This window comes from Chiloscyllium plagiosum, unplaced genomic scaffold, assembly GCF_037043375.1.
Source record: "Chiloscyllium plagiosum isolate Xiang-an unplaced genomic scaffold, Cpla_swu_hap1 HiC_scaffold_52, whole genome shotgun sequence".
Lineage (NCBI taxonomy): Eukaryota > Metazoa > Chordata > Chondrichthyes > Orectolobiformes > Hemiscylliidae > Chiloscyllium > Chiloscyllium plagiosum.
In genome coordinates, this window is record NW_028270190.1 from 22,859,641 (window position 1) to 22,883,033 (window position 23,393).

The window sequence follows — 23,393 nt, forward strand, 5'->3', positions numbered from 1 at the left end:
TTTAGTCAATGGGATGAATGAATCCATTTGTTGACAGCGAGATGTGCCAGTCAGGAGAAGGGGCTGGGTGGGGAGTCGGGAGATTGGGAGTGAGGTTAGTTGGAATTGTCAAACTCAGTGTTGAATCCTCCGACCTGTAGAATGCCTAACCTTAGGATAAAGTGTTGCTTCTCCAATTGACGCTGCGGTTTGTTATGGACATGGAATAGGCCAAAGATGGGCATGTTGGAAAGTCAAAGGCTGGGGAATTGAAAATGGCAGTGACTGGGAAGTCCGGTCGTACGCTGCGGACCATCCTGTGAAATTCGGTGTGCTGTTCCCTAAGTTTAGACTCTGTCTCCCCGATGTCGAGAGGACCTCATTGTGAGCTTCTGATGCATTATCCTAAGTTGGAAGAGAAGCAGAATATTTTTTGTCTCATCTGGAAGGTATGTTTGGAGCCCTGGAGGGAGGTGATGTAGTTGGCATACTTGAATTTGTTTGCATTTTCCTGGTTGCAGGGCACGTTACCTGAGGGTTCAGCGGGGGAGAGAAGGTGCAGTGAACTAAGGAATGATGGAGGGAACGGGTCTTGCAGAAACCTGACACGGGTGGGGACAGGAAGATGTTCCTGACTGTGAGGTTTGTTTGGGTTCGTGGTTGTGTTTGAGGATAATGCATTGCAGGCAGAGACTGGTGGGGCGGTAGGACGACATAGGACACTCTTTTCTTATCGTGAATGGAGGGAGTGTGTTCAGAGTGGTGGTACGGGAAAGGAGGTGTTGCGGTGGAGGGCTGTATGGATATTCAAAACAGGTCGACACCTGGGATGCTTGCGATTGGGATGTGTCTGCATCCAAGCAGATGCAGCGGATTTGGATCAATTGTGAGATTGGGATGGAGTTATTGCTGAATACGGGGTGGGAGGAGATGCAGTTCAGGTAGTTATGGGTATATATAGTAGACGTCCGTTTGAATTCTGTCACTGGAGATGGAAATGGGGTGGTCGAGGAAGTTGTAGGAGGGCTGTGAGAATGATCAAGTGAATTTCATAGCGGTGTGGAAGTTGTGGGTGAAGTCGATGTTCTGTTCCAGGTCAGCCTGAGTGTAAGACGCTGTATCGATGCAGCCATCGATGTAACCGTGGAAGATTTCGGGTGCAATACCTGTGAAAATGCTGAAGCGGGAATGTTTGATATGACCGGCAAATAGACAGGCACAACTGGGATGCATACAGGTACCAATGGCTGGGGACCGATCACAGTCAAGATCAGGTACAATGTTTCAATAACAATCGATGTCATTGATTTTCTGACTTGCAACAGGGCTTGTGTGCTGTAACATTATCCAGAAACTACTAATTAGACACACTCATGCAAATTAGAAACTGCAGAATGAAAGAGCTTTGAGAAACAAGGAAATAAATAGACAATCCGGACCATTGTGAAACAAATGACGTGCAGTTATTTTTATGCAAATCTAAAGTTACCCTCACTGATGGACTGCCGTTGTTTCGTAGTGTGAAAAGGTCGCTGAGCACAGTCTTCAAAAGAAAATAATGAAATAGTCAGAGATTATGCGACAACTGTAGCAGACTCACTAATTCTTGTTTTGGTTGAGTTGTCAAAACTGGCAGAAGTAGATTTATGTGGAATGGCAAAAGGAAGAAAGTCGATCTTCGTTGATGGAGGAGCTCAGGATTTCCCCAAATACTTGCTCTGTAAATATTGCATTTACTTTTCTTATCTTGGCAGAATATTGAGAGAACAAGAACAATTGCCTGTTGATATGGAATTCAGAACTAAGGGATTTTACAAAACACGTTCAAGAACACATTCGAGTAAAATGCAGGAAAGTGAAAGATAGACAATAGACAATAGACAATAGACAATAGGTTTAGGAGTAGGCCATTCAGCCCTTCGAGCCTACACCGCCATTTAATATAATCATGGCTGATCATTCCTAATCAGTATCCTGTTCCCGCCTTATCTCCATAACCCTTGATTCCACTATCTTTGAGAGCTCTATCCAACTCTATCTTCAATGAATCCAGAGAGTGGGCCTCCACTGGCCTCTAGGACAGAGCATTCCACACAGCCACCACTCTCTGAGTGAAGAAGTTTCTCCTGAGCTCTGTCCTAAATGGTCTACCCGGTATTTTTAAGCTGTGTCATCTGGTTTGGCACTCACCCATCAGTGGAAATATGTTTCCTACTGCCAGAGTGTCCAATCCTTCCATAATCTTATACATCTCAATCAGATCCCCTCTCAGTCTTCGAAAATCAAGGGGAGACAAGCCCAGTCGCTTCAGTCTTTCAGTGTAAGGTAGTCCTGCCATTCCAGGAATTGACCTCGTGAATCTACGCTGCACTCCCTCAATAGCCAGAATGTCTTTTCTCAAAATTGGAGACCAGAACTGCACACAGTACTCCAGGTGTCCAGCTGCTGCAGCACCTCTTTGCTTCTTTCCTCAATTCCACTTGTTATGAAGGCCAGCATGCTATTAGCCTTCTTCACTACCTGCTGTACCTGCATGCTTGCCTTCATTGACTGGTGTACAAGAACACCCAGATCTCTCTGTACTGCCTCTTTACATAAATTGATTCCATTGAGGTAGTAGTCTGCCTTCCTGTTCTTGCCACCAAAGTGGATAACCATACAATATCCACATTAAACTGCATCTGCCATGCATCTGCCCACTCACCTAACTTGTCCAGGTCACCCTGTAATCTCCTAACATCCTCATCACATTTCACCCTGCCGCCCAGCTTTGTATCATCAGCAAATTTGCTAATGTTATTGCTGATGCCATCTTCTATATCATTAACATATATTGTAAAAAGCTGAGGTCCGAGCACCGATACCTGCGGTACCCCACTGGTCACTGCCTGCCATTCCGAAATGGAGCCGTTTATCACTACCTTTTGTTTCCTAATAGCCAACCAATTTTCAATCCAATCTCGTACTTTGCCCCCAATACCATGCGCCCTAATATTACTCACTAACCTCCTGTGTGGGACTTTGTCAAAAGCTTTCTGAAAGTCCAGGTACAATACATCTACTGGATTTCCCTCGTCCAACTTCAGAGTTACAACCTCAAAAAATCAAGAAGATTAGTCAAGCATGATTTCCCCTTCATAAATCCATGCTGACTCTGTCTTATCCTGTTCCCAATATCCAGTAGATCTCGTAGATTATCTATTTGTTCAGAACGTCTAAAATTGTGGAACTCCTGAACAGAAGGTAAAAATCAACTGATTGCTTGGCACTGAGTAACACTGGGAATACTATGCGTTGTGAAACGGTCATTTTATTTAAATATAAACTCACTATGTCACCAACAAAGAATTAGCGGAAGGTTAAATTGCACTTCAGGGGTGGAGTGTAGAGGACCCAGGCTACATTGAAAGCGCATTTCCTGAACTTGGGGTACCCTAATACTGACACACATTCTGAAACTTAAACTGTCTCTGAATCTAATAGATTCTGTGAAAGTATACAGACTGGGATCAGACAGTGAAATTTATGTACACCCTGAAATGAATAGATTCCCTTAAACTAATGTTCGTTCTTAATTTAATAAGAAATTTGGAAAGTATCTGCCTAATATTGTAAATGAAACTTTTGCTGAAACGAACAAATCTCCTACATTTAATAAATACTGTTAAAACGACAGTCAGTGACACATTCTTGAAACTAACGCAGGTTCCAAAACAGAAAATAAGACAGCAGATGAAAGTCATGAAAATCTTGTAAAGTTGCACTTCATGAATGTGATACAGACTCTAAAATTGAAACACTGAAAACAATAAACACTCTGAAAGCAAGGGAAAGAAAGAAGGTCGATGTCTGTTGATCAGGGAGCTCAGGATTTAATGATTGGCATGCTCCGTAAATACTGGGATTTGGTTTATTTTTGATTGCATGATATTGAGAGAAATTGTGATTTGATATGTTATTCATGAATAAAGGACTGCATAAAACACATGCGGCAAGAAATGCAAATGAAATGCAAATAAATGCAACGAGTGAATGGGCTGCTGGAGAACCTGCTTTTTTCAGAACATGTAAGATTGTGAAACTCCAGAAAAGTAGGCAAAGTCCAATAGACGGACTGCTCTGCATTGAGTACCAATGGAAACACAAAGCCTCGTTAAGTTGTGATTATATTTAAATGCAAACTTGCTGTGTACCAAACGAAGAAATTTTGTAATTCCAAATTGATTTTTAGACGTGGAGTGGTTCGAGGAGTGAGGCTAAATTGACAGCACATTACCTGAGCGTATTGTAAAGTAATACTGATCACTCGTCAGGAGCCAATGCAGACGAGTCGTAAACATACAGTGAAATTGATATGGACTATGAAATGGACATATACCCTGAAAGTAATGCAGATCCTTAAACGAATGCTAAACCTGAAACGCATACAGTGCCTGAAATTAATGAATAGCCTTAATCGAAAACAAAATCTGAAACTGATATCGACCTTGAAATTATTACTGATGCTGACACTATTAAAAAAACTGAACCTAATACTTCTACTGAATCGAATCGCGACTGAAAATTGCAACGTAAGTGACACAGGTCTCGAAACTAATACACACCCTAAAACAGAAACTTATTCAAAAATTGAAAGTGATGTAAACCCTGCAATGATGCAGTCCATGAAAGTAATGCCGACCATATAACTGAAACTGATACATACATTGAAAATAATAAACACTCTAAAAGCCATGTATGGATAACAGACCGTGAAACTGATATGGTACTTGAATCAAATTTAGACGTTAAACGAGAAAACAGCCCCTTACGCTGATGCACATTTTAATCAATTACACATCCAAGTGCAGACACTGAAATACATATAGATCAGAAAGTAATACTTCTCTGAATTTGATGCACGTTCAGAAACTAATGTAGACCCTGTAAAAATATTACAGACCCTGAACCCCACACATACTCAGAATTATTCACGGCTCTGAAATTGATACAAAGCCTAAAGACAATGCAGTCTTTTCAACTAAAGCACAACTTGCACTTAATAGAAACTGCAAAAATGATAACGACCCTATTACAGACAGGCGCTAAAACTTACACAGAGTCTGAGTCGAGGACAAAGCCTGAAATTTATACCATCCTGAAATTAATATATACCCGGGTAGTAATGTATTTTCTGAAAATTTGAAATGTCTTGAAAAGGACACGCTCTCTGGCACTATTTTACTCTTTGACACGAATAGTGGTGTTAGGCTTGTGCAGACGCTATCACTTTTTGAGAACCTGATATTATTAGAGGATTCGAAATTGATGAAGAACATGTCAGAGTTTAATGGTGAACATGGAACTAAAAGTCATGTTGGCTTTTACGACGTCTTAGATTCAGACTGCAATGTTTGTCAGCCTTGTCAGGCCCCTAGTATCCCAAACGCAGCAAGTACTCAAGTCTGCTGCCCGATGTACTGGCCGTTGCAAGTGCCAGATTAGCGGCCATGCAAATTCAGGAAGGCTGGACGGTGCTGGCAACAGCATGGTCATGTACTCTGCCAATTCTAACATTCCTGCATCATTTGTGTGAGGGTGTGGATGTGTGGCGGTAGTCAAATGCGAACATTAGGATCAAGTACAACCAAACAACACGTTCCAACGCCAGGAAAGATGTGTCATTGTTCTCTTTCTGTATGCCATTTCATAAAAAAATATTTAATTTGCATTGAAGTTGCCACAATTTAAATCATTGATTATGTAACCAACCAACACTTTGTTCAGAGTCTTCTGAGGATGTAGTGTGAGTTGTTGTGCAACTGGCACAATGCATAGCAGAAGTTTGATGGGACTAAAAAGGTAGCAGCTGAACTGGAATACCCCACAGCGAAACTGACTTCAAAGAGACAGGTAGGCGGGAATGAACTAAAGGAACACGCTAACAAACTCATAAAGCTGTCACTTATATTCACTTGTTTCGGTATTGGGAGGACTACTTATCCTCTACCGATTGAAGTCTTTGCAATTGGAGTTGTTCTCAAAGTTTGCCATGTAATGAAACAGTAAAAGGAGCTAGTTCATTGTTTAGAACATAGCATTCAAGTCAGTTGAGGTTCTGTTAATTGTGATGTTCGGACTACAATTACCTTGCAGTAACTGTTACTTGTACACATGAGATGGAAGTTGTAAGGACGTGTACAGATAGATGCTCAAATGTAAGAGAGGTGCTTCTTATTCTGTTGATGATAATAATGATGAAGAGAGTTCGATCGCACCCTGTCTGTGGTTGTTCCGGTGGAACACAGACGTACATTTCATTTTTCCTGCAGTTGCCCCAGTGAATGTAAGATGGTTTGAAGCTACCCACTCATAATAATTCGTATTCAAGGACGACCAATCTTTAATTTATCTCCCATAATGTCGCTCTACATTGACACTTTCTAATAGTAATTCTCTGTTCCCATTTACAGAGTATCACACAGTGGCATGAGGACTCTACTGCTGGTTCTCGGTTTGATGTGTAAGTTCCTGAACATTCATTCAAACGTCACTCTGTTTAATTGTTTTAATCACGCATAAAAATAACCTATCGTGCATTTGTGATCGTATTAAAATACCTTTTGTATTTTCAGTGCTAATAGGAGTTAATCTTACAGAAAAAAAGAAACAATTATGTAATATACTGAATGGGCACTACTCTGTCAAATTGTCTCCCTTGTTATTAACTATTCGCATAAAATTTATAATTATTTCGGAAAGAGCACGACAGTATCCATGACACTACACGAGACTCCAACGAAATGCTTAAGAAGAACAGGAAGCCAACTGGCATGTCGTGACTCTGCTGTGTCTCAGAATGTGTCCTTGCCAAGAACCAATTTTCTGCAATCACTTCATAACCCTTCACCTCACCTGTTCCGATACGCATCCAATTCCATCTCATAGAGCGGATTGCCACTGTCCCCATTAGACTCTTCGGCAAACGTTCCTGATACCAATAGCTGCGGAGAACAATGTATCTGCATTTCAGAATATCATTAATTTACCTTATAGAGGTTTATAAAATTCTGAGGAGCATGGAGAGGATAAATTGACAACGTCTTTTTTCCTGGGTTGGGGGAGTCCACAACGGGAGAGCAGAGGCTTAGAGTGAGCGGGCAAAGGGATCTCAGGGGCAGCTTTTCACACAGGGGGCGGTACGTGTATGTAAATAGCAGCCAGAGGAACTAGTGGAATCTGGTGCAATTGCAATTGCAAAATTTAAAAGGTATTTGGATGTGTATATGAGTAGGAATTGTTTGTGCTGGGTAGGAATATGTGCTGGGAAATGGGACTAGATTGGGTTGGGGTAACTGGTCAACATCGACGGGTTGGACCGGAGGGTCTGTTTCCGTGCTGTAATCTATATGACTCAATGACTCAAGCAACTGATTAGACTTTTAGATTAGTTTAGTTACAGTGTGCAAACAGGCCCTTCGGCCCCACAAATCCACACTACCCGCCGAAGCGTAACCCACCCAGACCCATTCGCCTACATTTACCTCACACTACGGGCAATTCACCTAACCTGCACATTTTTGGATTTTGGGAGGAAACCGGTGCACCCGGAGGAAACCCACGCAGACACAGGGAGAACATGCAAACTCCACACAAGGAGTCGCCTGAGGCGGGAATTGAACCCGGGTCTCAGGCGCTGTGAAGCAGCAGTGCTAACTACTGTGCGACCGTGCCTCCCACTTCTTTCTTGTTTTCAACATTTCTGTCAATACGATCACTTTCTCTCGTAATCGACACTGTCGAAACCACTCGTGACTTTCAATGTTTTTTTGTTCGAAACTGCACTCAACCTCTACTTCTCAAATGACTAAAATTGGAACTTCAGTCGTTCCAGATTACTGTGTCCCTCGTCCCTGCTAATATCAATTATAGTTTTGATGCGTCTGGCAGCTCATGTTGCTATGTCAAATTCACTGTTCTTTACAACATAATATTAAACAGTTTTTTTTGTGACCCTCAGTCCCAAACAGCAAAATCGCTGATCCATGTGTGAACCACACAGTCTTGGATCCGACCAGGAGGAGCATTAAATTGGGTCTAAAAGAATGCTTACACCGAGATGAGTGTGGTAACAATCTCCAACAGGGATGGTACAGCTTTAATAGGTAAAGAGTGAGCTTTCTTGGAACGTTAGTATAATTGTAAAAGGCGGGGTGATGGCTCACTGTTTGCACTGTCAATGGTTTCATTGTCCTAGGCACCAGTGTAAAGCTATGAGGGAATTGGTGGGAGTGAAACAAAACATCTGTAATTCCGAAATACTAAACTTATCTCCCTCATTGTTGAAACTGAAAACATTATGTTTCGCAAAGAGAGAAACATAAATGTATTTTAGGGAAGGACTCGTGATATTTTTATAAAATTAAAAGCAAACTCGTTCATAATCATGTGTAACTCTTTTAAACATTTATCATACCACAATTCAAATGCAGCACACATTTCCTGTCTCCATAGCCATCAGTTGATTTACAGAAAGAGCACAGTCCACAGTTTCGTGCTCCGCATTAGGAGCACATCATTTTGTTTTGGTCTTGATGTTATTCTGGTTATGCAAACGAGGGGCACCTACTCTGGTATTCACGGTCTTTCATTAATTTACACGAAGAGAACTGTGTTCTCTTTGAAAGTGATTCAACCAAGCGTTAATGAGACAATCGCTGTGAGGGTTAATCATGAATCTAATGGAGAATTCTGAACAGACTCCTCTATCAAGAGAATAATTTGAATGTTCAGCTCACGACCACAGGGACGGGTATTGACTTCAACTTTTGTTACGTGTTTAATGGGATAAAGATCGTAAAACACTTGAGGATAAACCAGGATAGTTTAATGTTGATGAGAGGATATCTATAGGTCATGCTTGAAAGTTCGTGTATGTGTGAATAATTGAAAATAAAACAGTAGATAGAATGTCCACTTTCTATACAGTAAATCCTCCGTACAATCTTGCAAATACCTGAACCTGAGCCAAGGACTAACAGTATATATTCGGGCTGGAGGGAAATATTTCATTCAGAGTGCATGTTTTCGAAAGGGGCACAGATTGTGGAAGTCTCGGACATTTTACCAGTCAGGTAATATATGTGATCAGATCAGGAGCTGACTCTGTAATTTTTATTTCAGTTCTGGTGAATGGATGATTCCAGAGAATGCTATCCCAATTGATCTCTGCTGCACAAGGAGTACAGGCTGGTTAAATGGTATAACCACCTATTTATCTACCATATTTAATTCTCATTACGCACTGTTCATTTTATCTTTTAATCATTTCCGATTAAAACAAAATGAATTGCAGGTCGCCATCCTTCCGTGAGTGATGGGGAGGTAACCAGGACTATCTGTTTTAATTGGAATAATAATAACTGCTCCTCTAGGCAAGACATCATCATCAAGAAATGTTCCACATTCTTTGTGTATGAGTTGAAGCCGACACAATTCTGTAATGCTGGATATTGTGCAGGTACGTCATAAGTAATTTCCCACCCACAGTGTGGTTCTGAGATTTCACGCGAGTCCGTTAGAATGTTACAAGCACCCCTTATTCGGTAAGCAAAAATGAGATGAGATACTATGTGGTCCTGTCCCTAATTTCTGGAAAACATAAGTGCTCTCCATGTCACTCACTCTCTACCTCCATGGGAGCGTACAGAATACAGAAGAGACCAAGTGTCCAGTTGTGAGTTCGCTCGCTGAGCTGGTGGGTCTACATATACTGGGTGGAAAATCTGCTGGCGCTATTCGGATGGGGTTAAACTAGCTCACCAGCAAAATGGGAACCTGAGGTGTAGTTCCAATGCACAGAAGGATGAGAGTAGGGAGGACATGGACACGATTTTCGTGGTCACAGGAATGGCCTGGCAGGGAGCAAATTGGTTTGAAGTGAGTCTTCTTCAAAGCCAGAAGTATCCGAAATAAGGTCGGTGAGCTTGCAGCATGGATAGGTCCCTTGGACTTCAATGCTGTGGCTATTCGTGGATAGAGCATGGGGAGGAATGGATGTTGTAGGTTCCAGGGTTTAGATCTTCCATTCAGAACAGGGAAGGAGGTAAAATAGGGTGTGTGGGAAGTGTGGCCTTGTTCGTCAAGACAAGTATAATGGTAGTCGAAAGAACTTCTAACGAGGACTCGTCTATTGAGAGAGCATGGGCTGTGGTGAGAAACAAGAGAGGAGAGGTTACACTGCTGGGAGGTTATTTATAGGCCTCCGCAGATTTCCAGGGATTAGATTAGATTCCCTACAGTGTGGAAACAGGCACTTCGGCCGAACCACTCCACACCGACCCTCAGAAGAGTAACCCAGAAAGACCCATTCCTCTCTGATAATTGACCTAACACTTTGGGGCAAGTTAGCATTGCAACTTCACCTGACCTCCACATTTTTGTACTGTGGGAGGAAATCTGAGCACCCGGAGGAAACCCACGCAGGTAAAATCCGCAAACTCCACTCAGACAGTCACCCGAGGCTGTAATTGAACCTGGGATCCTGGTGCTGGGAGGCAGCAGTGTTAACCACTGAGCCACCGTGCCGCACCTAATATGGAGGAGAGTATCGTCCAAACGATTCTGGGTAAAAATGAAATGTACAGCGTGGTCATTATGGGGGGCTTTAAATCCCACTGCATTCATGATAAATGCTATATTTCGAGGATGTCGGATGGATTAGTTTTCGTACAATGTGTGCAGGCAAGTTTCCTGACACAGTATGTCGAAGGGTCGATAAGAGTGACGGCAACAGTGGGTCTAATACTTGGTAATGAACCAGGCCAGGTGTTTGATTTAGTATCAGGTGAGTACTTTGGAAAGCGACCATAATTCGGTTTCGATTAGTTCAGAGACGAAGATGGATAGAACATGCCACAGGCATGAGATACAGATTGAGGAAGGGCAATTATAATACGATTAGGCAAGACGTCGGATGCAAAGAAAGCGGTAGCAAAATACCGGGATAGAGGTATTCGAAATGTGGAGCTGCTTTAGGGAACAGATATTGCATTTCCTTGATACATATATCCCTGCCAGGCACGGGCGAAGTGATAACATAACGTAACTGTGGTTTACTAAAGAAATTGCATCGCTTGTTAAGCGGAAGAATGAGGCTTATGTGACCATGAGGCGACATGGTTCAGGTGAGACGACGGAGAGTTGTAAACTTGCTAGGTAGTATATAAAGAGAGAGTTCAGAAGATCAAAGAGAAGGCATGAGCAATCTTTAGGAGGCAAAATAAAGGAGAACAATGAAGCTTTCTATAATTTTGTGAGGAAGAAAAGGATGACTAGAATCGTGATCGCGCCATTCAAAGATAGAAGTGGGAAGTTGTGTGTGGGCTCTGTCGAGATCGGATTGAAGGTCGTCAACATGGTTTCATCAAAGACAGGTCAAGTCTCACCGACCTCATTGAGTTTTTTGAGAAGTTAACCAAGCATGTCGATGAGGGTAGGGCAGTTGACATGGTATACATGGACCTGAGGAAAGCTTTTGATAAGTTTCCACATGCTAGGCAGTTGGAGACAATGCAGGTTATGGAATTGAGATTAATTTAGCTGTTTTGATTGGAAATTGCCTTTCTGCAAGAAAGGAGCAATTGGTGGTTGATGGAAAATATTCAGACTGGCGTCAGCTTCCGAATGGTGTGCCACAACAATCTGTTTTAGGACCACTGCTGTTTGTAGTTTTTATAATAGACTTGGATGCAGGGGTAGGTGAATGTGTTAGTAAATTTGCAGATGACTTTAATGTCGTTGGAGTAGTGGATAGTTTGGAATAATGTTGCAGGTTTCAGGACGACTTGCATGAACTGCAGAATTGGGCTAAGAGGTGACGAATGGAGGACAATGTTGATAAATGTGAATAGATTCACTTTGAGAAGAATAACAGGAAGACCGAATACTGGGTCAATGGAAAGATTCTTGGCAGTGTGGATGTGCAGATGGATCTTGGAGTCCATGTACATAGTTCACTGAAAATTGTCAACCAGGTTGTGCTGTTAAGAAGGCATGCATTATGGTATGTTTCATCGGTAGAGGGATTGTGTTCCAGAGCCGTAATGTCAAGCTGCAATTATGCAAAACACAAGTGTGGCCGCACTTGGAATATTGTGTAGAGTTCTGGTCCCCCCATTAAAGGAAGGATGTGGAAACATTGGAAAAGATGCAGAGGAGATTTACCAGGATGTTGCGTAGTCTGGAGGGAAGGCCTTATGAGGAAAGGCTGAGATACTTTAATTGTATTCTCATTGGAAAGGAAAAGGCCAAGAGGGGATTTGATAGAGGCATACAAGACGATCAAAGGATTAGAATGGGGTGACATGAAAGTCTTTTATTCCAGTGATGATGCCATCAACTTGAACGAGGGGCCATAGCTACTAATTGATGCGTGATAAATTTAAGACAGAAGTCAGAGGCAATTTCTTCACTCACAGAGTGTTAAGGGCATAGAATGCCCTGCCTGCCAATGTAGTTAACTCACCAACATTAGTGAGATTCAAACATAACTCTAAGCACATGGATGATGATGGGGGAGTGTCGGGATGGGCTTAGACTAGTTCATAGTTTGGCGCAACATCGAGGGCCGAATGGCCTGTTCTGCACTCCATTGATCGATGTTCTGTGTTTTATTATTTTTTTTCTCAGACGTTTCGTCAAATGTGAGCCTCCGTTCAACTAATGGTGTTCTGTCCCAATTTCTGTTTATTTTCTTGGTCTGTTAGGTGGGTGACATAACTCTTGTTTCTTTTTTCTCAGAGGTTGGTAAATGGGGTCGAAATCGATGTGTTTATTGGTGGAGTTCTTATTTGAATGCCAGGCCTTTAGGAAATCCCGTGCCTGTCTTTGTTTCGTCTGTCCGAAAATAGATGTGCTGTCACAATCAAAGTGGTGTCCTTCTTCGTCTGTGTGTAAGGATCGTTGTGATAGCTGATCATGAATCTTGATACCTAGTTGGTGTTCGTTTATTCTGATGGCTATTTTCCTGCTTGTTTGTCCGATTCAGTGTTGGTAGCCCACAAATCTACCAATGGAATGAAACTGCTACTGATGAACCTAAAGGACACTTTACGACCAAAACCCTAATTCGAATGTCATTTACAAAATGCCCTGCAAGGGCTACATCAAACACTACACCCTACAGCCAGGAAGAAATCTAGCCTCCTGGATACACAAACACCTACTAGTCATTAAAAGACATTATCATCTATAACTAGTATCTTAACACACGGATAAAGAAATACACGACATCAATATCACATCCATCCTCGGACAGCCAAATGTAAACACGCACGTGAATTCTGCGATCCCTGGCATTAAAACCGAAACTCCATCAATAAGCACATCTGTAGTAATCCTATTTACCAACCTCTTCGGAAAGAACCGGAAATGATATCACCCACTTTAACAGACCAAGACACGTAAAGAAAAAGCAGGACAGAAGACAGTGCTTCAACAGAGGCTCACTGATTATGTTAAGCCGCGTGGTAAAGAACCAGCTGGTCACAAACCTACCATCGCAGGGTGCAAACTGCAACCTGAACTTCAACTTGATATACAAAAAGTCCCAAAAATCACAAAGTCCAAGTGTAATTCTGAGCAGTTCAGATGAACATCTGAGATAGAGTAGAACTTGGCGGATGCTGAAGTGAGGAAAAATGAATTGGCAGACTGATAGGAGAAGGATGTGTAACTCATCCAAGTGTGAAAGAGTGCGTGATGGTCGAGCGGTAAAATGCGCCAGCCCAGTGTGATGTTGTTAAAGACGGGAGTAGAATAAAGCGCGTGACGGTAGTGGGATGTTGTAAATGAAAGGAATAGAATATAGTCCCCGAATGAAGGGTAATGCTTTTACTGACGGTAACAGAATACTGTGCATGATTGGACTGGGACTTTGTTACTGATGAGAATATAACACAGTGTCTGAAGATGGTGGGATGTTGTGACTGGCATGGGAGGAGTGATGAAGTGAGTGACTTAAGGAAGTGAGATTGAATTTTGGAGGAGAATTTGATGTGTTGACCGACAAGGTTAGAAGACCATGATTAAGGTGAATGGAATTCAGTAAATCAGACAGCAGGATGTCGTGACTGAGCGGGTACGACCTCATGACTGGTGGAAGTGGGGGTTAGTGTCTTAACTGAGTCGAAATCGTGAACTGGGAACTGAGAAGTCATATTTGACAAAAATGGGATTTCGTGAGTAATTTAATGACTGAGGTGATCGGGATGAAGTGAAAGAGTGAGTTGAATGCAATGATGCAGGAGAGAAAACACAGAGTTATAGATTCCAGTCCGACCGCAGAGGTAATTTTAATAATGGCATATCACCACCTTGATAATTCTCCAATCCTCCAAATAAACCCGTAGTCTTGAATATTATAACACTTCAAATGCTGGTTCACTGCATTTTACCAGTTGATATGTTGATGAGCAGAAAAACTCCCAGCCAATGTATTTCAAATCCCAATATTGCTTCTGTCCATATGCTTTAACTACAAAAATCTCCTCAGCCTTTACTTTGCACTTGACAGTTGCTTCATTTGTTTCATTAGTTTCTATGAAGGGAAAGAGGTTGTCTTTTTTTCAGCTTGTCGATGCCCTTTCTTATCTCAACCACGCTGTCACGACCAATTCAGCACCTTCCTCTCCAAAGGGGATAACTCCAGCGTATCCAAACTTTCTATATAGCTCTATTCAAGGCACCTTTGTGGAAAATATTCTGTGCACCGACTCCAGAGCAATCAAATCTTTCTATCGTGCATTGACCAGTATGCTCACAGTACTCCAACAGTGACTGAAACACAGTCATTTGCATCTGAAATCTTATCTCCCTGCATTTATGAGCGAAAGAGCACCTGGGAAATGGAATTAACCAATGTGCTTCTTTAATTATCTCGTCAACCTGTCTTGACACATTCAGCAATCTGGGTCCACATACTGCAAGACGCTTCTTTTCTTCTTTGATTCCGAATGTCCAATCATTCATTAAGTTGTGACATGGATTCTTCCTTCTTGTAAATTGTACCATCACACATATGTCAGTTTTACATTTCATCTGGCACACAACCGTCTACCTGGCAAAGTATTTGTATCCATGTGTCACTGAATAACGTGTTCCTCAATGTACTTAATTGGCCAATCTTTGTATCAGCATAATTTAATAAAGGTCCTCAGTGCTCACACATTCAAATTTGAAGCTACAAATCTATTTTACTTAAGAATATGAAAAATAAGTGAACCAGCAATGATCACTGTGGTACACACTGCTGTCAATTCAATAACAGACCATCTTTCTCCCATCATTCTGAAAATCGTGGAACCTACTTGTTCAATTTGCCGCTTTTGTACATTTTTACCTAAGTTTCCCATGTTGGATCTTGTGAAAGTTATTGTAGAAATTATTATAAATTATTTAAAATGCCAAACATTTTGTTACCTCGTAGAAATATTCCAGTAAGCTTTTTTTATAACATCTCCCTTTGGCAAAGAGGCAGTGAATACCCTTTCAATGTTTGGTTCGCCAAATGAAAACTAATGTTATGCTTCACTTGTTCTTTCTTCAAAAGCCTTCCCAATAATTACATGAGGGTTACTGGTCAATTGCTCCCTAGTATTTGTTTACGAGATTATTGTCGAAAGGAAGTTTTGGCGTTAGTCGTTCTCGAATCTTCTTTCATCCTCTCTCCGACACGATCTCAACTGGAAAATTTGGCTCAGGCAATTCGAATTAACTTCCTGAGCAACCCTATTGTTAAAAAACTGAATATTTGACCACTGTAAAATTTTTTAAAAAGTCCTCCCATACCACCTCGCCTCTTAACATAAATTCCGACATTTTGTGCTTGTATTGTCCTCCTGGTGAAAGAAAAGACACCTGTAAAGTAATGTTTCACCGTTTTGCCAATGTGCTTCAGTTAAAGCAACAATTGCCACCTTCGTCCACCAATTCCTTACACCGAATTCATTTCCTTTTGATATATTCATAGAATCTGTGTATACTCCCCTTAATGTTAACCGCCAGAGTTATCTTATGCACTTGTTTAGCCCGATTAACTCTTCTTTCTCATCCATCAAACATTTCTCCGTGTCGGTATTGACGTGGTTCTGGCAATTTCTTGTCACTTTTATGACACCTGTGCTCTTGTGACGACTTCGGGTTTGGCACTGCTCTGATTCTATCGTCCGACCCCACTAAGAGTATTTTATTGAGACACGCAGTGCAAGTATGGAGTGGGTTTATTTGCGAAGTAGATGCATTATCTAATGATTATGTAACCTTTCAAAACAGTACACGATGCATCACCTGTAAGCTCATATGCCACCATCCTTTCTTCCTATTGCAGAAAGAGTACCAACTCAAAGACACAAGGATCTATCGACAACATTTTCGATTGACATTGCCTCGCCTGACTCTTCAGGGTCTGAGACTTCGACTTTGAATTCGTTTACTCTTCCATCCAACCCTACGGAATTTTATAACCTTCAGACTGATGCTGAGCAAGGTGAGGGATTTGTAGGTTATGAAAAAAATCAGGGAAAGTATATGAACACCAAGCTGTGTGGCGTGATGACTTGCGAGAAAATGCAGATAATTTCAGTGTCGTTTTGACAAATTGAATGAGTGTGGAAAACAATGCAGGATGAAGTCAATAGTAGCTGCAAAAAGGCGACGACAGTTTAAAATCAAAATGGCTACATATTGAGACAGTGCAATGTGCAAAAAGATTTGATTGTCCTAGCTGCAAAAGGAAGTCATGCAGGTAAGTCAAGAAGTAAATGAAATGTCGCTTTTCAAAGCAAGTCGTTTTTAATATAGGATCTGGCATGTCTTGCGATAATTGTACATGCCTTAAATGAGAACACGACTGAATATTGTACGCAGTTTCGGTCTACTTAACCGATCAAGAATGGACTTACGATAAAGGCAGTGTCAGTAACTTTACCTGACTGATAGCTTGGATAGCTGACCTAACTAAGAAGTATGAAGTCAGGGTATTGTGTAGCGACTGAGGGAAGTGGGATGCAGTGGCTAAGTGGAGTTAGATGTAATGACTGAGGAGTTTGGAATGTATTAACTGAGGTGCATAGAATGTAATGGTTCTCAGTAGTTACCACGAGAATGATAAATTACTGGAGAGCCTGATTGACCGATTAAGTTTATACTGACAATGGTAATAATACCAACTTCGCAAGTCCAACTTTGCCGCACTCGACCGATAGTCTTTAATCGTATGTTACTTTGAATGCTCATCCAAGTACTTTCAAAGTTTCGTGACGTTTCCCACCAGTACTATTATCGCTGACAGTTCAATCAAAACCCAAACACATCTAGCGAAAACGATATTCTTTCAACATCCTGTAAGCTTTCTGCCTTTCACTTCAATACTTTTCCCTTGATATGGATATTTCTACGAAGAGAAACAGCGGCTTTCATTTCACCCTGTTCATGCCTGTGCTTATCTTGTCTACCAGTCTGGGATCCCCATTCAAACTTTCACGCTCAAAACAAAAAACGATATGCATAACCTCTTCATAGCTTCATCCAAGGCAACCTCCTGACAAACATTCTTTTGACCCTTTCCAGTGCAACCACATCTTCCGACAGTGTGATGACCAAAACTGCAACAGTAGTTCAGCAATGAACTGAGCAAAACTTTCTGTAGATTCAAATTGACCACCATGTTGTTTTCAAACTGGAATGCCTCAAAACGACAAGAATCCAATGCTGCTTGTCAACTACCCGGTTGAATTCTCTTCCCAGATTCATGTATCTCTGATCAAGGGCAGTAACATGACTTTTCTCCTCTCAGAACTGAAAATGTGTTGCTGGAAAAGCGCAGCAGGTCAGGCAGCATTCAAGGAACATGGGAATCGAGGTTTCGGGCATAAGCCCTTCTTCAGGAATGCTTTTCTCCTTTTCCCCTCTCTGAAACCAAGCCTTGGTTGTTGCTTCGTCACATTTATCAGGTTAAAAATGTCACCTGACAAAATCCATTCATCTAATATATATATATAAATATATTTAATGTCACCTACTTGGCTAAGCTTTGTATGCTGTGGTTCTGTTCGCCGAGCTGGAAGTTTTTGTTGCAAACGTTTCGTCCCCTGTCTAGGTGACATCCTGAGTGCTTGGGAGCCTCCTGTGAAGCGCTTCTGTGGTGTTTCCTCCGGCATTTAAAGTGGCCTGTCCCTGCCGCTTCCGGTTGTGTGGGACAACACTACCATTATAGGGCAAGCAAAACAAAGAACAGCCAGGGAATTCCTAGAAGCATGGCACTCATCCACAAACTCCATCAACAAACACATAGACCTGGACCCAATATACCGGCCACTACAGCGGACAGCTGAAACTGACAACCGGAAGCAGCAGTGACAGGCCACTATAAATGCCGGAGGAAACACCACAGAAGCGCTTCACAGGAGGCTCCCAAGCACTGAGGATGTCACCTAGACAGGGGACGAAACGTTTGCAACATAAACTTCCAGCTCGGCGAACAGAACCACAGCAACGAGCACCCGAGCTACAAATTTTCTCGCAAACTTTAAGCTTTGTATAACCTGCAATCTTATTTAGCATGCCCGTGTGACTACTCTCCGAAATTCGCATCTGCAGATCAAAGTGGTTTGTGAACATCTCAAAGATTAAGTGACCCAACAATGATAACAGTGGTACCCACTGATACCTGTTCCAAACACTGGCTTTTAGCATGACCAACTGCTATGTCTATGGGCATTTTTATTTAAATCAGAATTGCCAAATTCCGCTGCATCCTTTGCAATTTTAACTTCATGCGTTTTGGCTTGGAGTTGTGTCAAATTTATTTCCGAAATACTGATTAATTGATAGCCTGCCAAACACTTGAACACCTCTTCAAAATAATTAACAAGCCTTCTGAGCCATGACCTCCAGGTAACAAAGCAATGCGGACTTAGCTGATCAAATATTGTGTCTCATTTAATACTCTTCCAGTGTGTGCCCACTAGACACAAACTGATCGTTTGTTAGGGACTGATCGTTCCATGGTTATTCACTTCATCTTGATTTACTTGCCGAATATCTTTGGATTAACCAGAAAGTTGTTCACAAGTGTTTTCTCATGTCGATTATTTGCTCCTTAATTGTTTTCTTGAACATCCACCAAACTTACCGGGGTCTAGCAATTGAGGTTGCGTCCTGGAAATCATTGACTCACTTGTATTATCTGTATCCGTGTGATGACTCCTGTTAACTCAATGCTATGTATACAGTTCTTTTACCACCATTGACGATCAAAAATATTAAGTGGGGCATACACTGCAGGGTGGAGCAGTTATTGTAGAACCTTCAAACTGGTTCACGAAGATTCGTCTTTAATGCCAAACACCACCTTCAGTCCTTCCTTTTGAAATCCTCTGCATTTGGGTCTTCCTATCTACATCTATTTCCCTCCACCTGTGTCTCCCTAACTCCATGTGTCATTTATTGATCACTCTGATCACGAGGCGAAGGTGAAACGGGAAGTCTGGAATTGCGTAAGCATGGAAATAAATTGCTTGTGAAATGGAATCAATGAGCAGCAGACTATTAGAAGCATAGAGTGAAGCATGGTAATTGAGGGAAGAGAGAGAGCAGATAAGAATAGTGAACTGAAGGCAGAATAGCAATATACAGATGTGCAGATAGAACAAACAATTACGAGCAAGACAAAAGTGAATCCAATCTGGTAGGGACATTTTATAAATCAATACTATATCCTGTCCAGAACTACATGTATGTGTAATTTGTTTGATGTCGTAAATATTGCATTTAGGTTCTCCGCATCAATGGGTTCATGTGATGATCACTTCGGATGCAGAGATTGACAACAAAAAGGCGAAGAAAATCACGCTGAAGACGGTAAGAGATTCCACTATACAAAGAGGGCAGACGCAAATTACCCACATCCAATGCCACCCCACGAGTTCGACCATCACCCTCGCCCCCGCAACTGCATATAATAACTGTTTTGGGGAGGAGCTAAACAATGATAAACCTCTCATATTTTCTGCTTGCATCACACGGACAAAAGATCGAGAGGAAAGCTGAATGACCTTCTTATGATTTTTGCTTCTTCGCTTCCTTTCATGTTATGATTTCTCCGTCAAATTTTGTCTTCTATTACTGTCCTATTATATATCACTCTCGCCCCCCCGCCCCCCATGTTTCTCCCCTTTCACTGGTGTTACCGAAATGATGCCATCGCCTCTCGTTTTTTTCTCCTCTCCTTGTCCCTGTCTCTCATTCCAGTCCACTTTGTGTGTTTCTCAATTTGCGCCATTCCCCTCCCTGCTCCTGTCTCCATTTGACAACACCTTTTGACTCTGCTTCGTCTCCTAATCTCAGTGTAAACATCTTGTTTTTCATTGTGCAATAAAGCTTCAGGAAATGGTCAATGAGCGAGCCCGGAGGAATGTGGAATTAGTCCAGGAGGAGGGACACTGTATGGCTGTGGTCGCTTCAGGACCTGAAGGAAACTGAGTGTGGTCATGAGGCCCAAACACCCAGGCATCGCCTTGCCATAATGATCACTGGATTGCTACAACCGAATTGGCCTTCACACTTCTGACATAACCAAAGCAAACCATTACCAGTTAGTTCTGCTGTTGAATAGAAACGTGCTTCCTTTATAGTGGTAACGAATATGCTTTATATTGCACTTTTCCCCACCGTATGCTACATTTAAGCATAGATGGCCCTTTTAACAAACGGCGAACAACAAGTGCAGGGCCCTCGACCCTTCCAGCCTGCTCAAATGATCCAATGTGATCCCCGATCTGATTTTAACCTCAGCTCCAAATTCAAAGATAGCCTTTTATCCACTCAGTATTCAGTGATCATTCAACAAAAAAATTCTATTGCCTGCATTCGCTGAATTTTGAGGAAGGGAGACCCCGAAAACTCACCGAAGTATAACAGAACAACTGGAACATTTCTCATTTCTGTCTTAAATGGATGACCCATTTTTAAAAGAAAAATCTTGATGGATCCCATTGGTTACACAAGAGGGAAAATTATGTCCGGCTCCACCCATTAAATTAGATCTTATATGCTTTGAATATGTCACGTGTAGTTTAGCCAGCCACAATCATATTGAGTGGCGGAGCAGGCTCTCAAGTCAGAGCCTCTACTATTGTTCTTTGCTTGCAACTTAGCTATACAGGGAAGGCAGCTGTCTGACAGCAGGAAATACACAACACAAAGAATAACCTTTTCCCCTTTGGTACACTGGCCAGACAGAAAAAAAATGCGGTAATCAAAACCGAATATCAGGGTTTTGTGCTCGGTGGTTTTTGCAAGGGGCGAATTTGGCAGTATGCGCGTTCTCAATTCAAAAACCCAGTTAACTGACTTTCTATGAAATACTTTGGTAAATCTACGTCAAATTCGTTAGGCAATGGGTGGGCTTGCTACTTCTGGCACATGGGATCAACATTTTCAGGATAGCTGGTGAGAAATTCTGGCTTTCAGTATTCTATGTGATTCTGTAATAAAGTATTTCAAGATTTATCCCTGTTAACATCCGGAATGTCGACATTCGCTAATGATTTTGGCCTCCTCAATAGCCAGTTTTGAATTTGCAATTTGCAGTTGCACAATGCGTTCACCAGGTAGACAGTTAAATAGTTTGAAGGGATGTTCCAGTTCCCTCCGACAGTCTAAATAGCTGCAAGCTAGTTGAATTAGCCATGCTAAATTGCCGATAGTATTCAGGGCTTTGTAGGTTCGGTGCAATGGTCAGTGAAATGCAGGTTTACAGGAATGAGGTATGGAGTTGAGAGTGAACGTGATGCTCTTTGGAAGGTGAATGTGGCCTTGTTGGGCCGAATGGTCTGCTTCCACGTTGTCGTTAATCTACGATTCAGTTCTACGATTCAGAGCTGTCCGTACAACTTTACTTTGTGTAAATAATTTTTGTCTGCTTGATACTTTGCAGACGTGCTTTCAGATGCTCCCCACCTGCATTTAAATACTCCGCTTACCTTTCAAACACGAGTTGAAATATGTCGAATCTATTATTTCGAACTGTCTGCTTAGACTTTCAGTTAGAATAAAGGCCGTGAGAATTTGTCATAAAATAACTGATGAGATGATGTCAAGCTAATCAGAGAATTTATAACTGCAAAACAAAGGGATGAATCTGAAAAGTATCCACAAATGAAATCACGTAGGCAAATGTCAAAAAATCTAGAAACAGCAACCACATTGCACGGAATGCATTACAGAATTCGATAGGAGCTCGGGAGAAACCAAAGAACAGATCTGTACACAAATTTGAGGCAATTGTAAAAGCAACATGGTTTTGAAAGTCGTGGATGTCTAACTGCCAACATTTAATTTGGTAGTCTTAGCGAGATTGGTCTCCAACGAGAGGAAATGTTGAGATATATGCGTTTTCCTTGTTTATTCTCCCTTATAGAAAAGAAAAGTTAATTTTAAGATGCCTTCATTCGATATTTTTTCTCTTCTTTCACCTCTTCTCTCATAAGTTCATAACTTCATAAGCGATAGGAGCAGAAAGGGGCCATTCTGTGATAGCAGATATGCTCATCACCCTTATTTTTCTGCCTTCTCTCTATATTTCTTCAACCCGTTACCAAGTAAAAAGCCATGTAACTCATCCTTAAATTTGCTAATTGTCACTGCGTCCACTGTACTTTGGTGTATCGATTTACTCAGATTTATTATGCTTTGGAAGCAGGACATTTTCCACAATAAATGCACAATTCCTCTGACGCTTTAAGTTGCTTTGTAAACCTGAATTCTCATTTAATATCCACCATTTGCCCCGCATGTACAGTCCACCATCTCGATGGTTTCTGAGTTGTCATATTTTACCAGGAAAGTGTGTATGAACCATCGCAATCCTCTACCACAGATAGTACGGCATGGACAGACAGGCACATCACCCCCATTACCTTCATCCAGGGATGCATACAATCCTTCCAGCTGAGACAGAGGTTCACCTGCCTCTTATCTAAATTAATTTACTTCATTAGGTCCTCCCGATGTGGTCTTCTCTTTGTCGGGCAGACCAAATACAAACTAAGAAACGGTTTCATCAAATATCTCAGCCAGACCTGCAGGGCCGACCTGATCTACCAGTCTCCGCTCTTTTTAGTTCTTATTCCGACTCCATTTCCAACATGGCCAGCTTTGGCGTCGTCTATTGCCACAGCGAATGGCATTGTATACTGGTGGAACAACACCTCACCTTCCATCGAGGCAGCATGCAGCTCAGAGTTCTCAAAGCTGAGTGCTTTAATTTCAAATAACGTCCTTTCCCATAACCCAACACCCATCATAGCCTCTCCCTTTTCCCTTCCATTCGTCTCATTGGTCCTTTCTTCTCGCCATCAAATTTATTCCTTTCT

At 41.7% G+C, this 23,393-nt stretch overlaps 1 protein-coding gene across 2 annotated transcripts; it reads left to right on the top strand.

The window, feature by feature from the left end:
- Window positions 1–1,120: 1,120 nt before the first annotated feature.
- On the top strand, window positions 1,121–22,762 carry LOC148134877 (pancreatic secretory granule membrane major glycoprotein GP2-like). Of its 2 annotated transcripts, none has more exons than XM_087985316.1 (8): window positions 1,121–1,253; window positions 6,432–6,481; window positions 7,979–8,123; window positions 9,142–9,218; window positions 9,314–9,478; window positions 16,346–16,504; window positions 19,793–19,878; window positions 20,398–22,762. In XM_087985316.1, the coding sequence occupies exons 1-8, from the start codon at window positions 1,207–1,209 to the stop codon at window positions 20,497–20,499; spliced, it is 831 nt and encodes a 276-aa protein (XP_087841442.1). In that variant the 5' UTR covers window positions 1,121–1,206; the 3' UTR covers window positions 20,500–22,762. The 2 variants fall into 2 exon arrangements, with proteins under 2 accessions (XP_087841442.1, XP_087841443.1); XM_087985317.1 differs by lacking the exon at window positions 1,121–1,253 and adding an exon at window positions 5,767–5,871.
- The last annotated feature ends 631 nt before the right edge of the window (window positions 22,763–23,393 follow it).

Bases quoted from the DNA above. Each gene is read 5' to 3' on its own strand.
- LOC148134877 (XM_087985316.1), top strand. From the start codon at position 1,207: ATGCATACAGGTACCAATGGCTGGGGACCGATCACAGTCAAGATCAG. The intron at 9,219-9,313 runs GTATAACCACCT...AATGAATTGCAG, and splicing joins GAGTACAGGCTGGTTAAATG to GTCGCCATCCTTCCGTGAGT. The intron at 16,505-19,792 runs GTGAGGGATTTG...TATTGCATTTAG, and splicing joins TCAGACTGATGCTGAGCAAG to GTTCTCCGCATCAATGGGTT.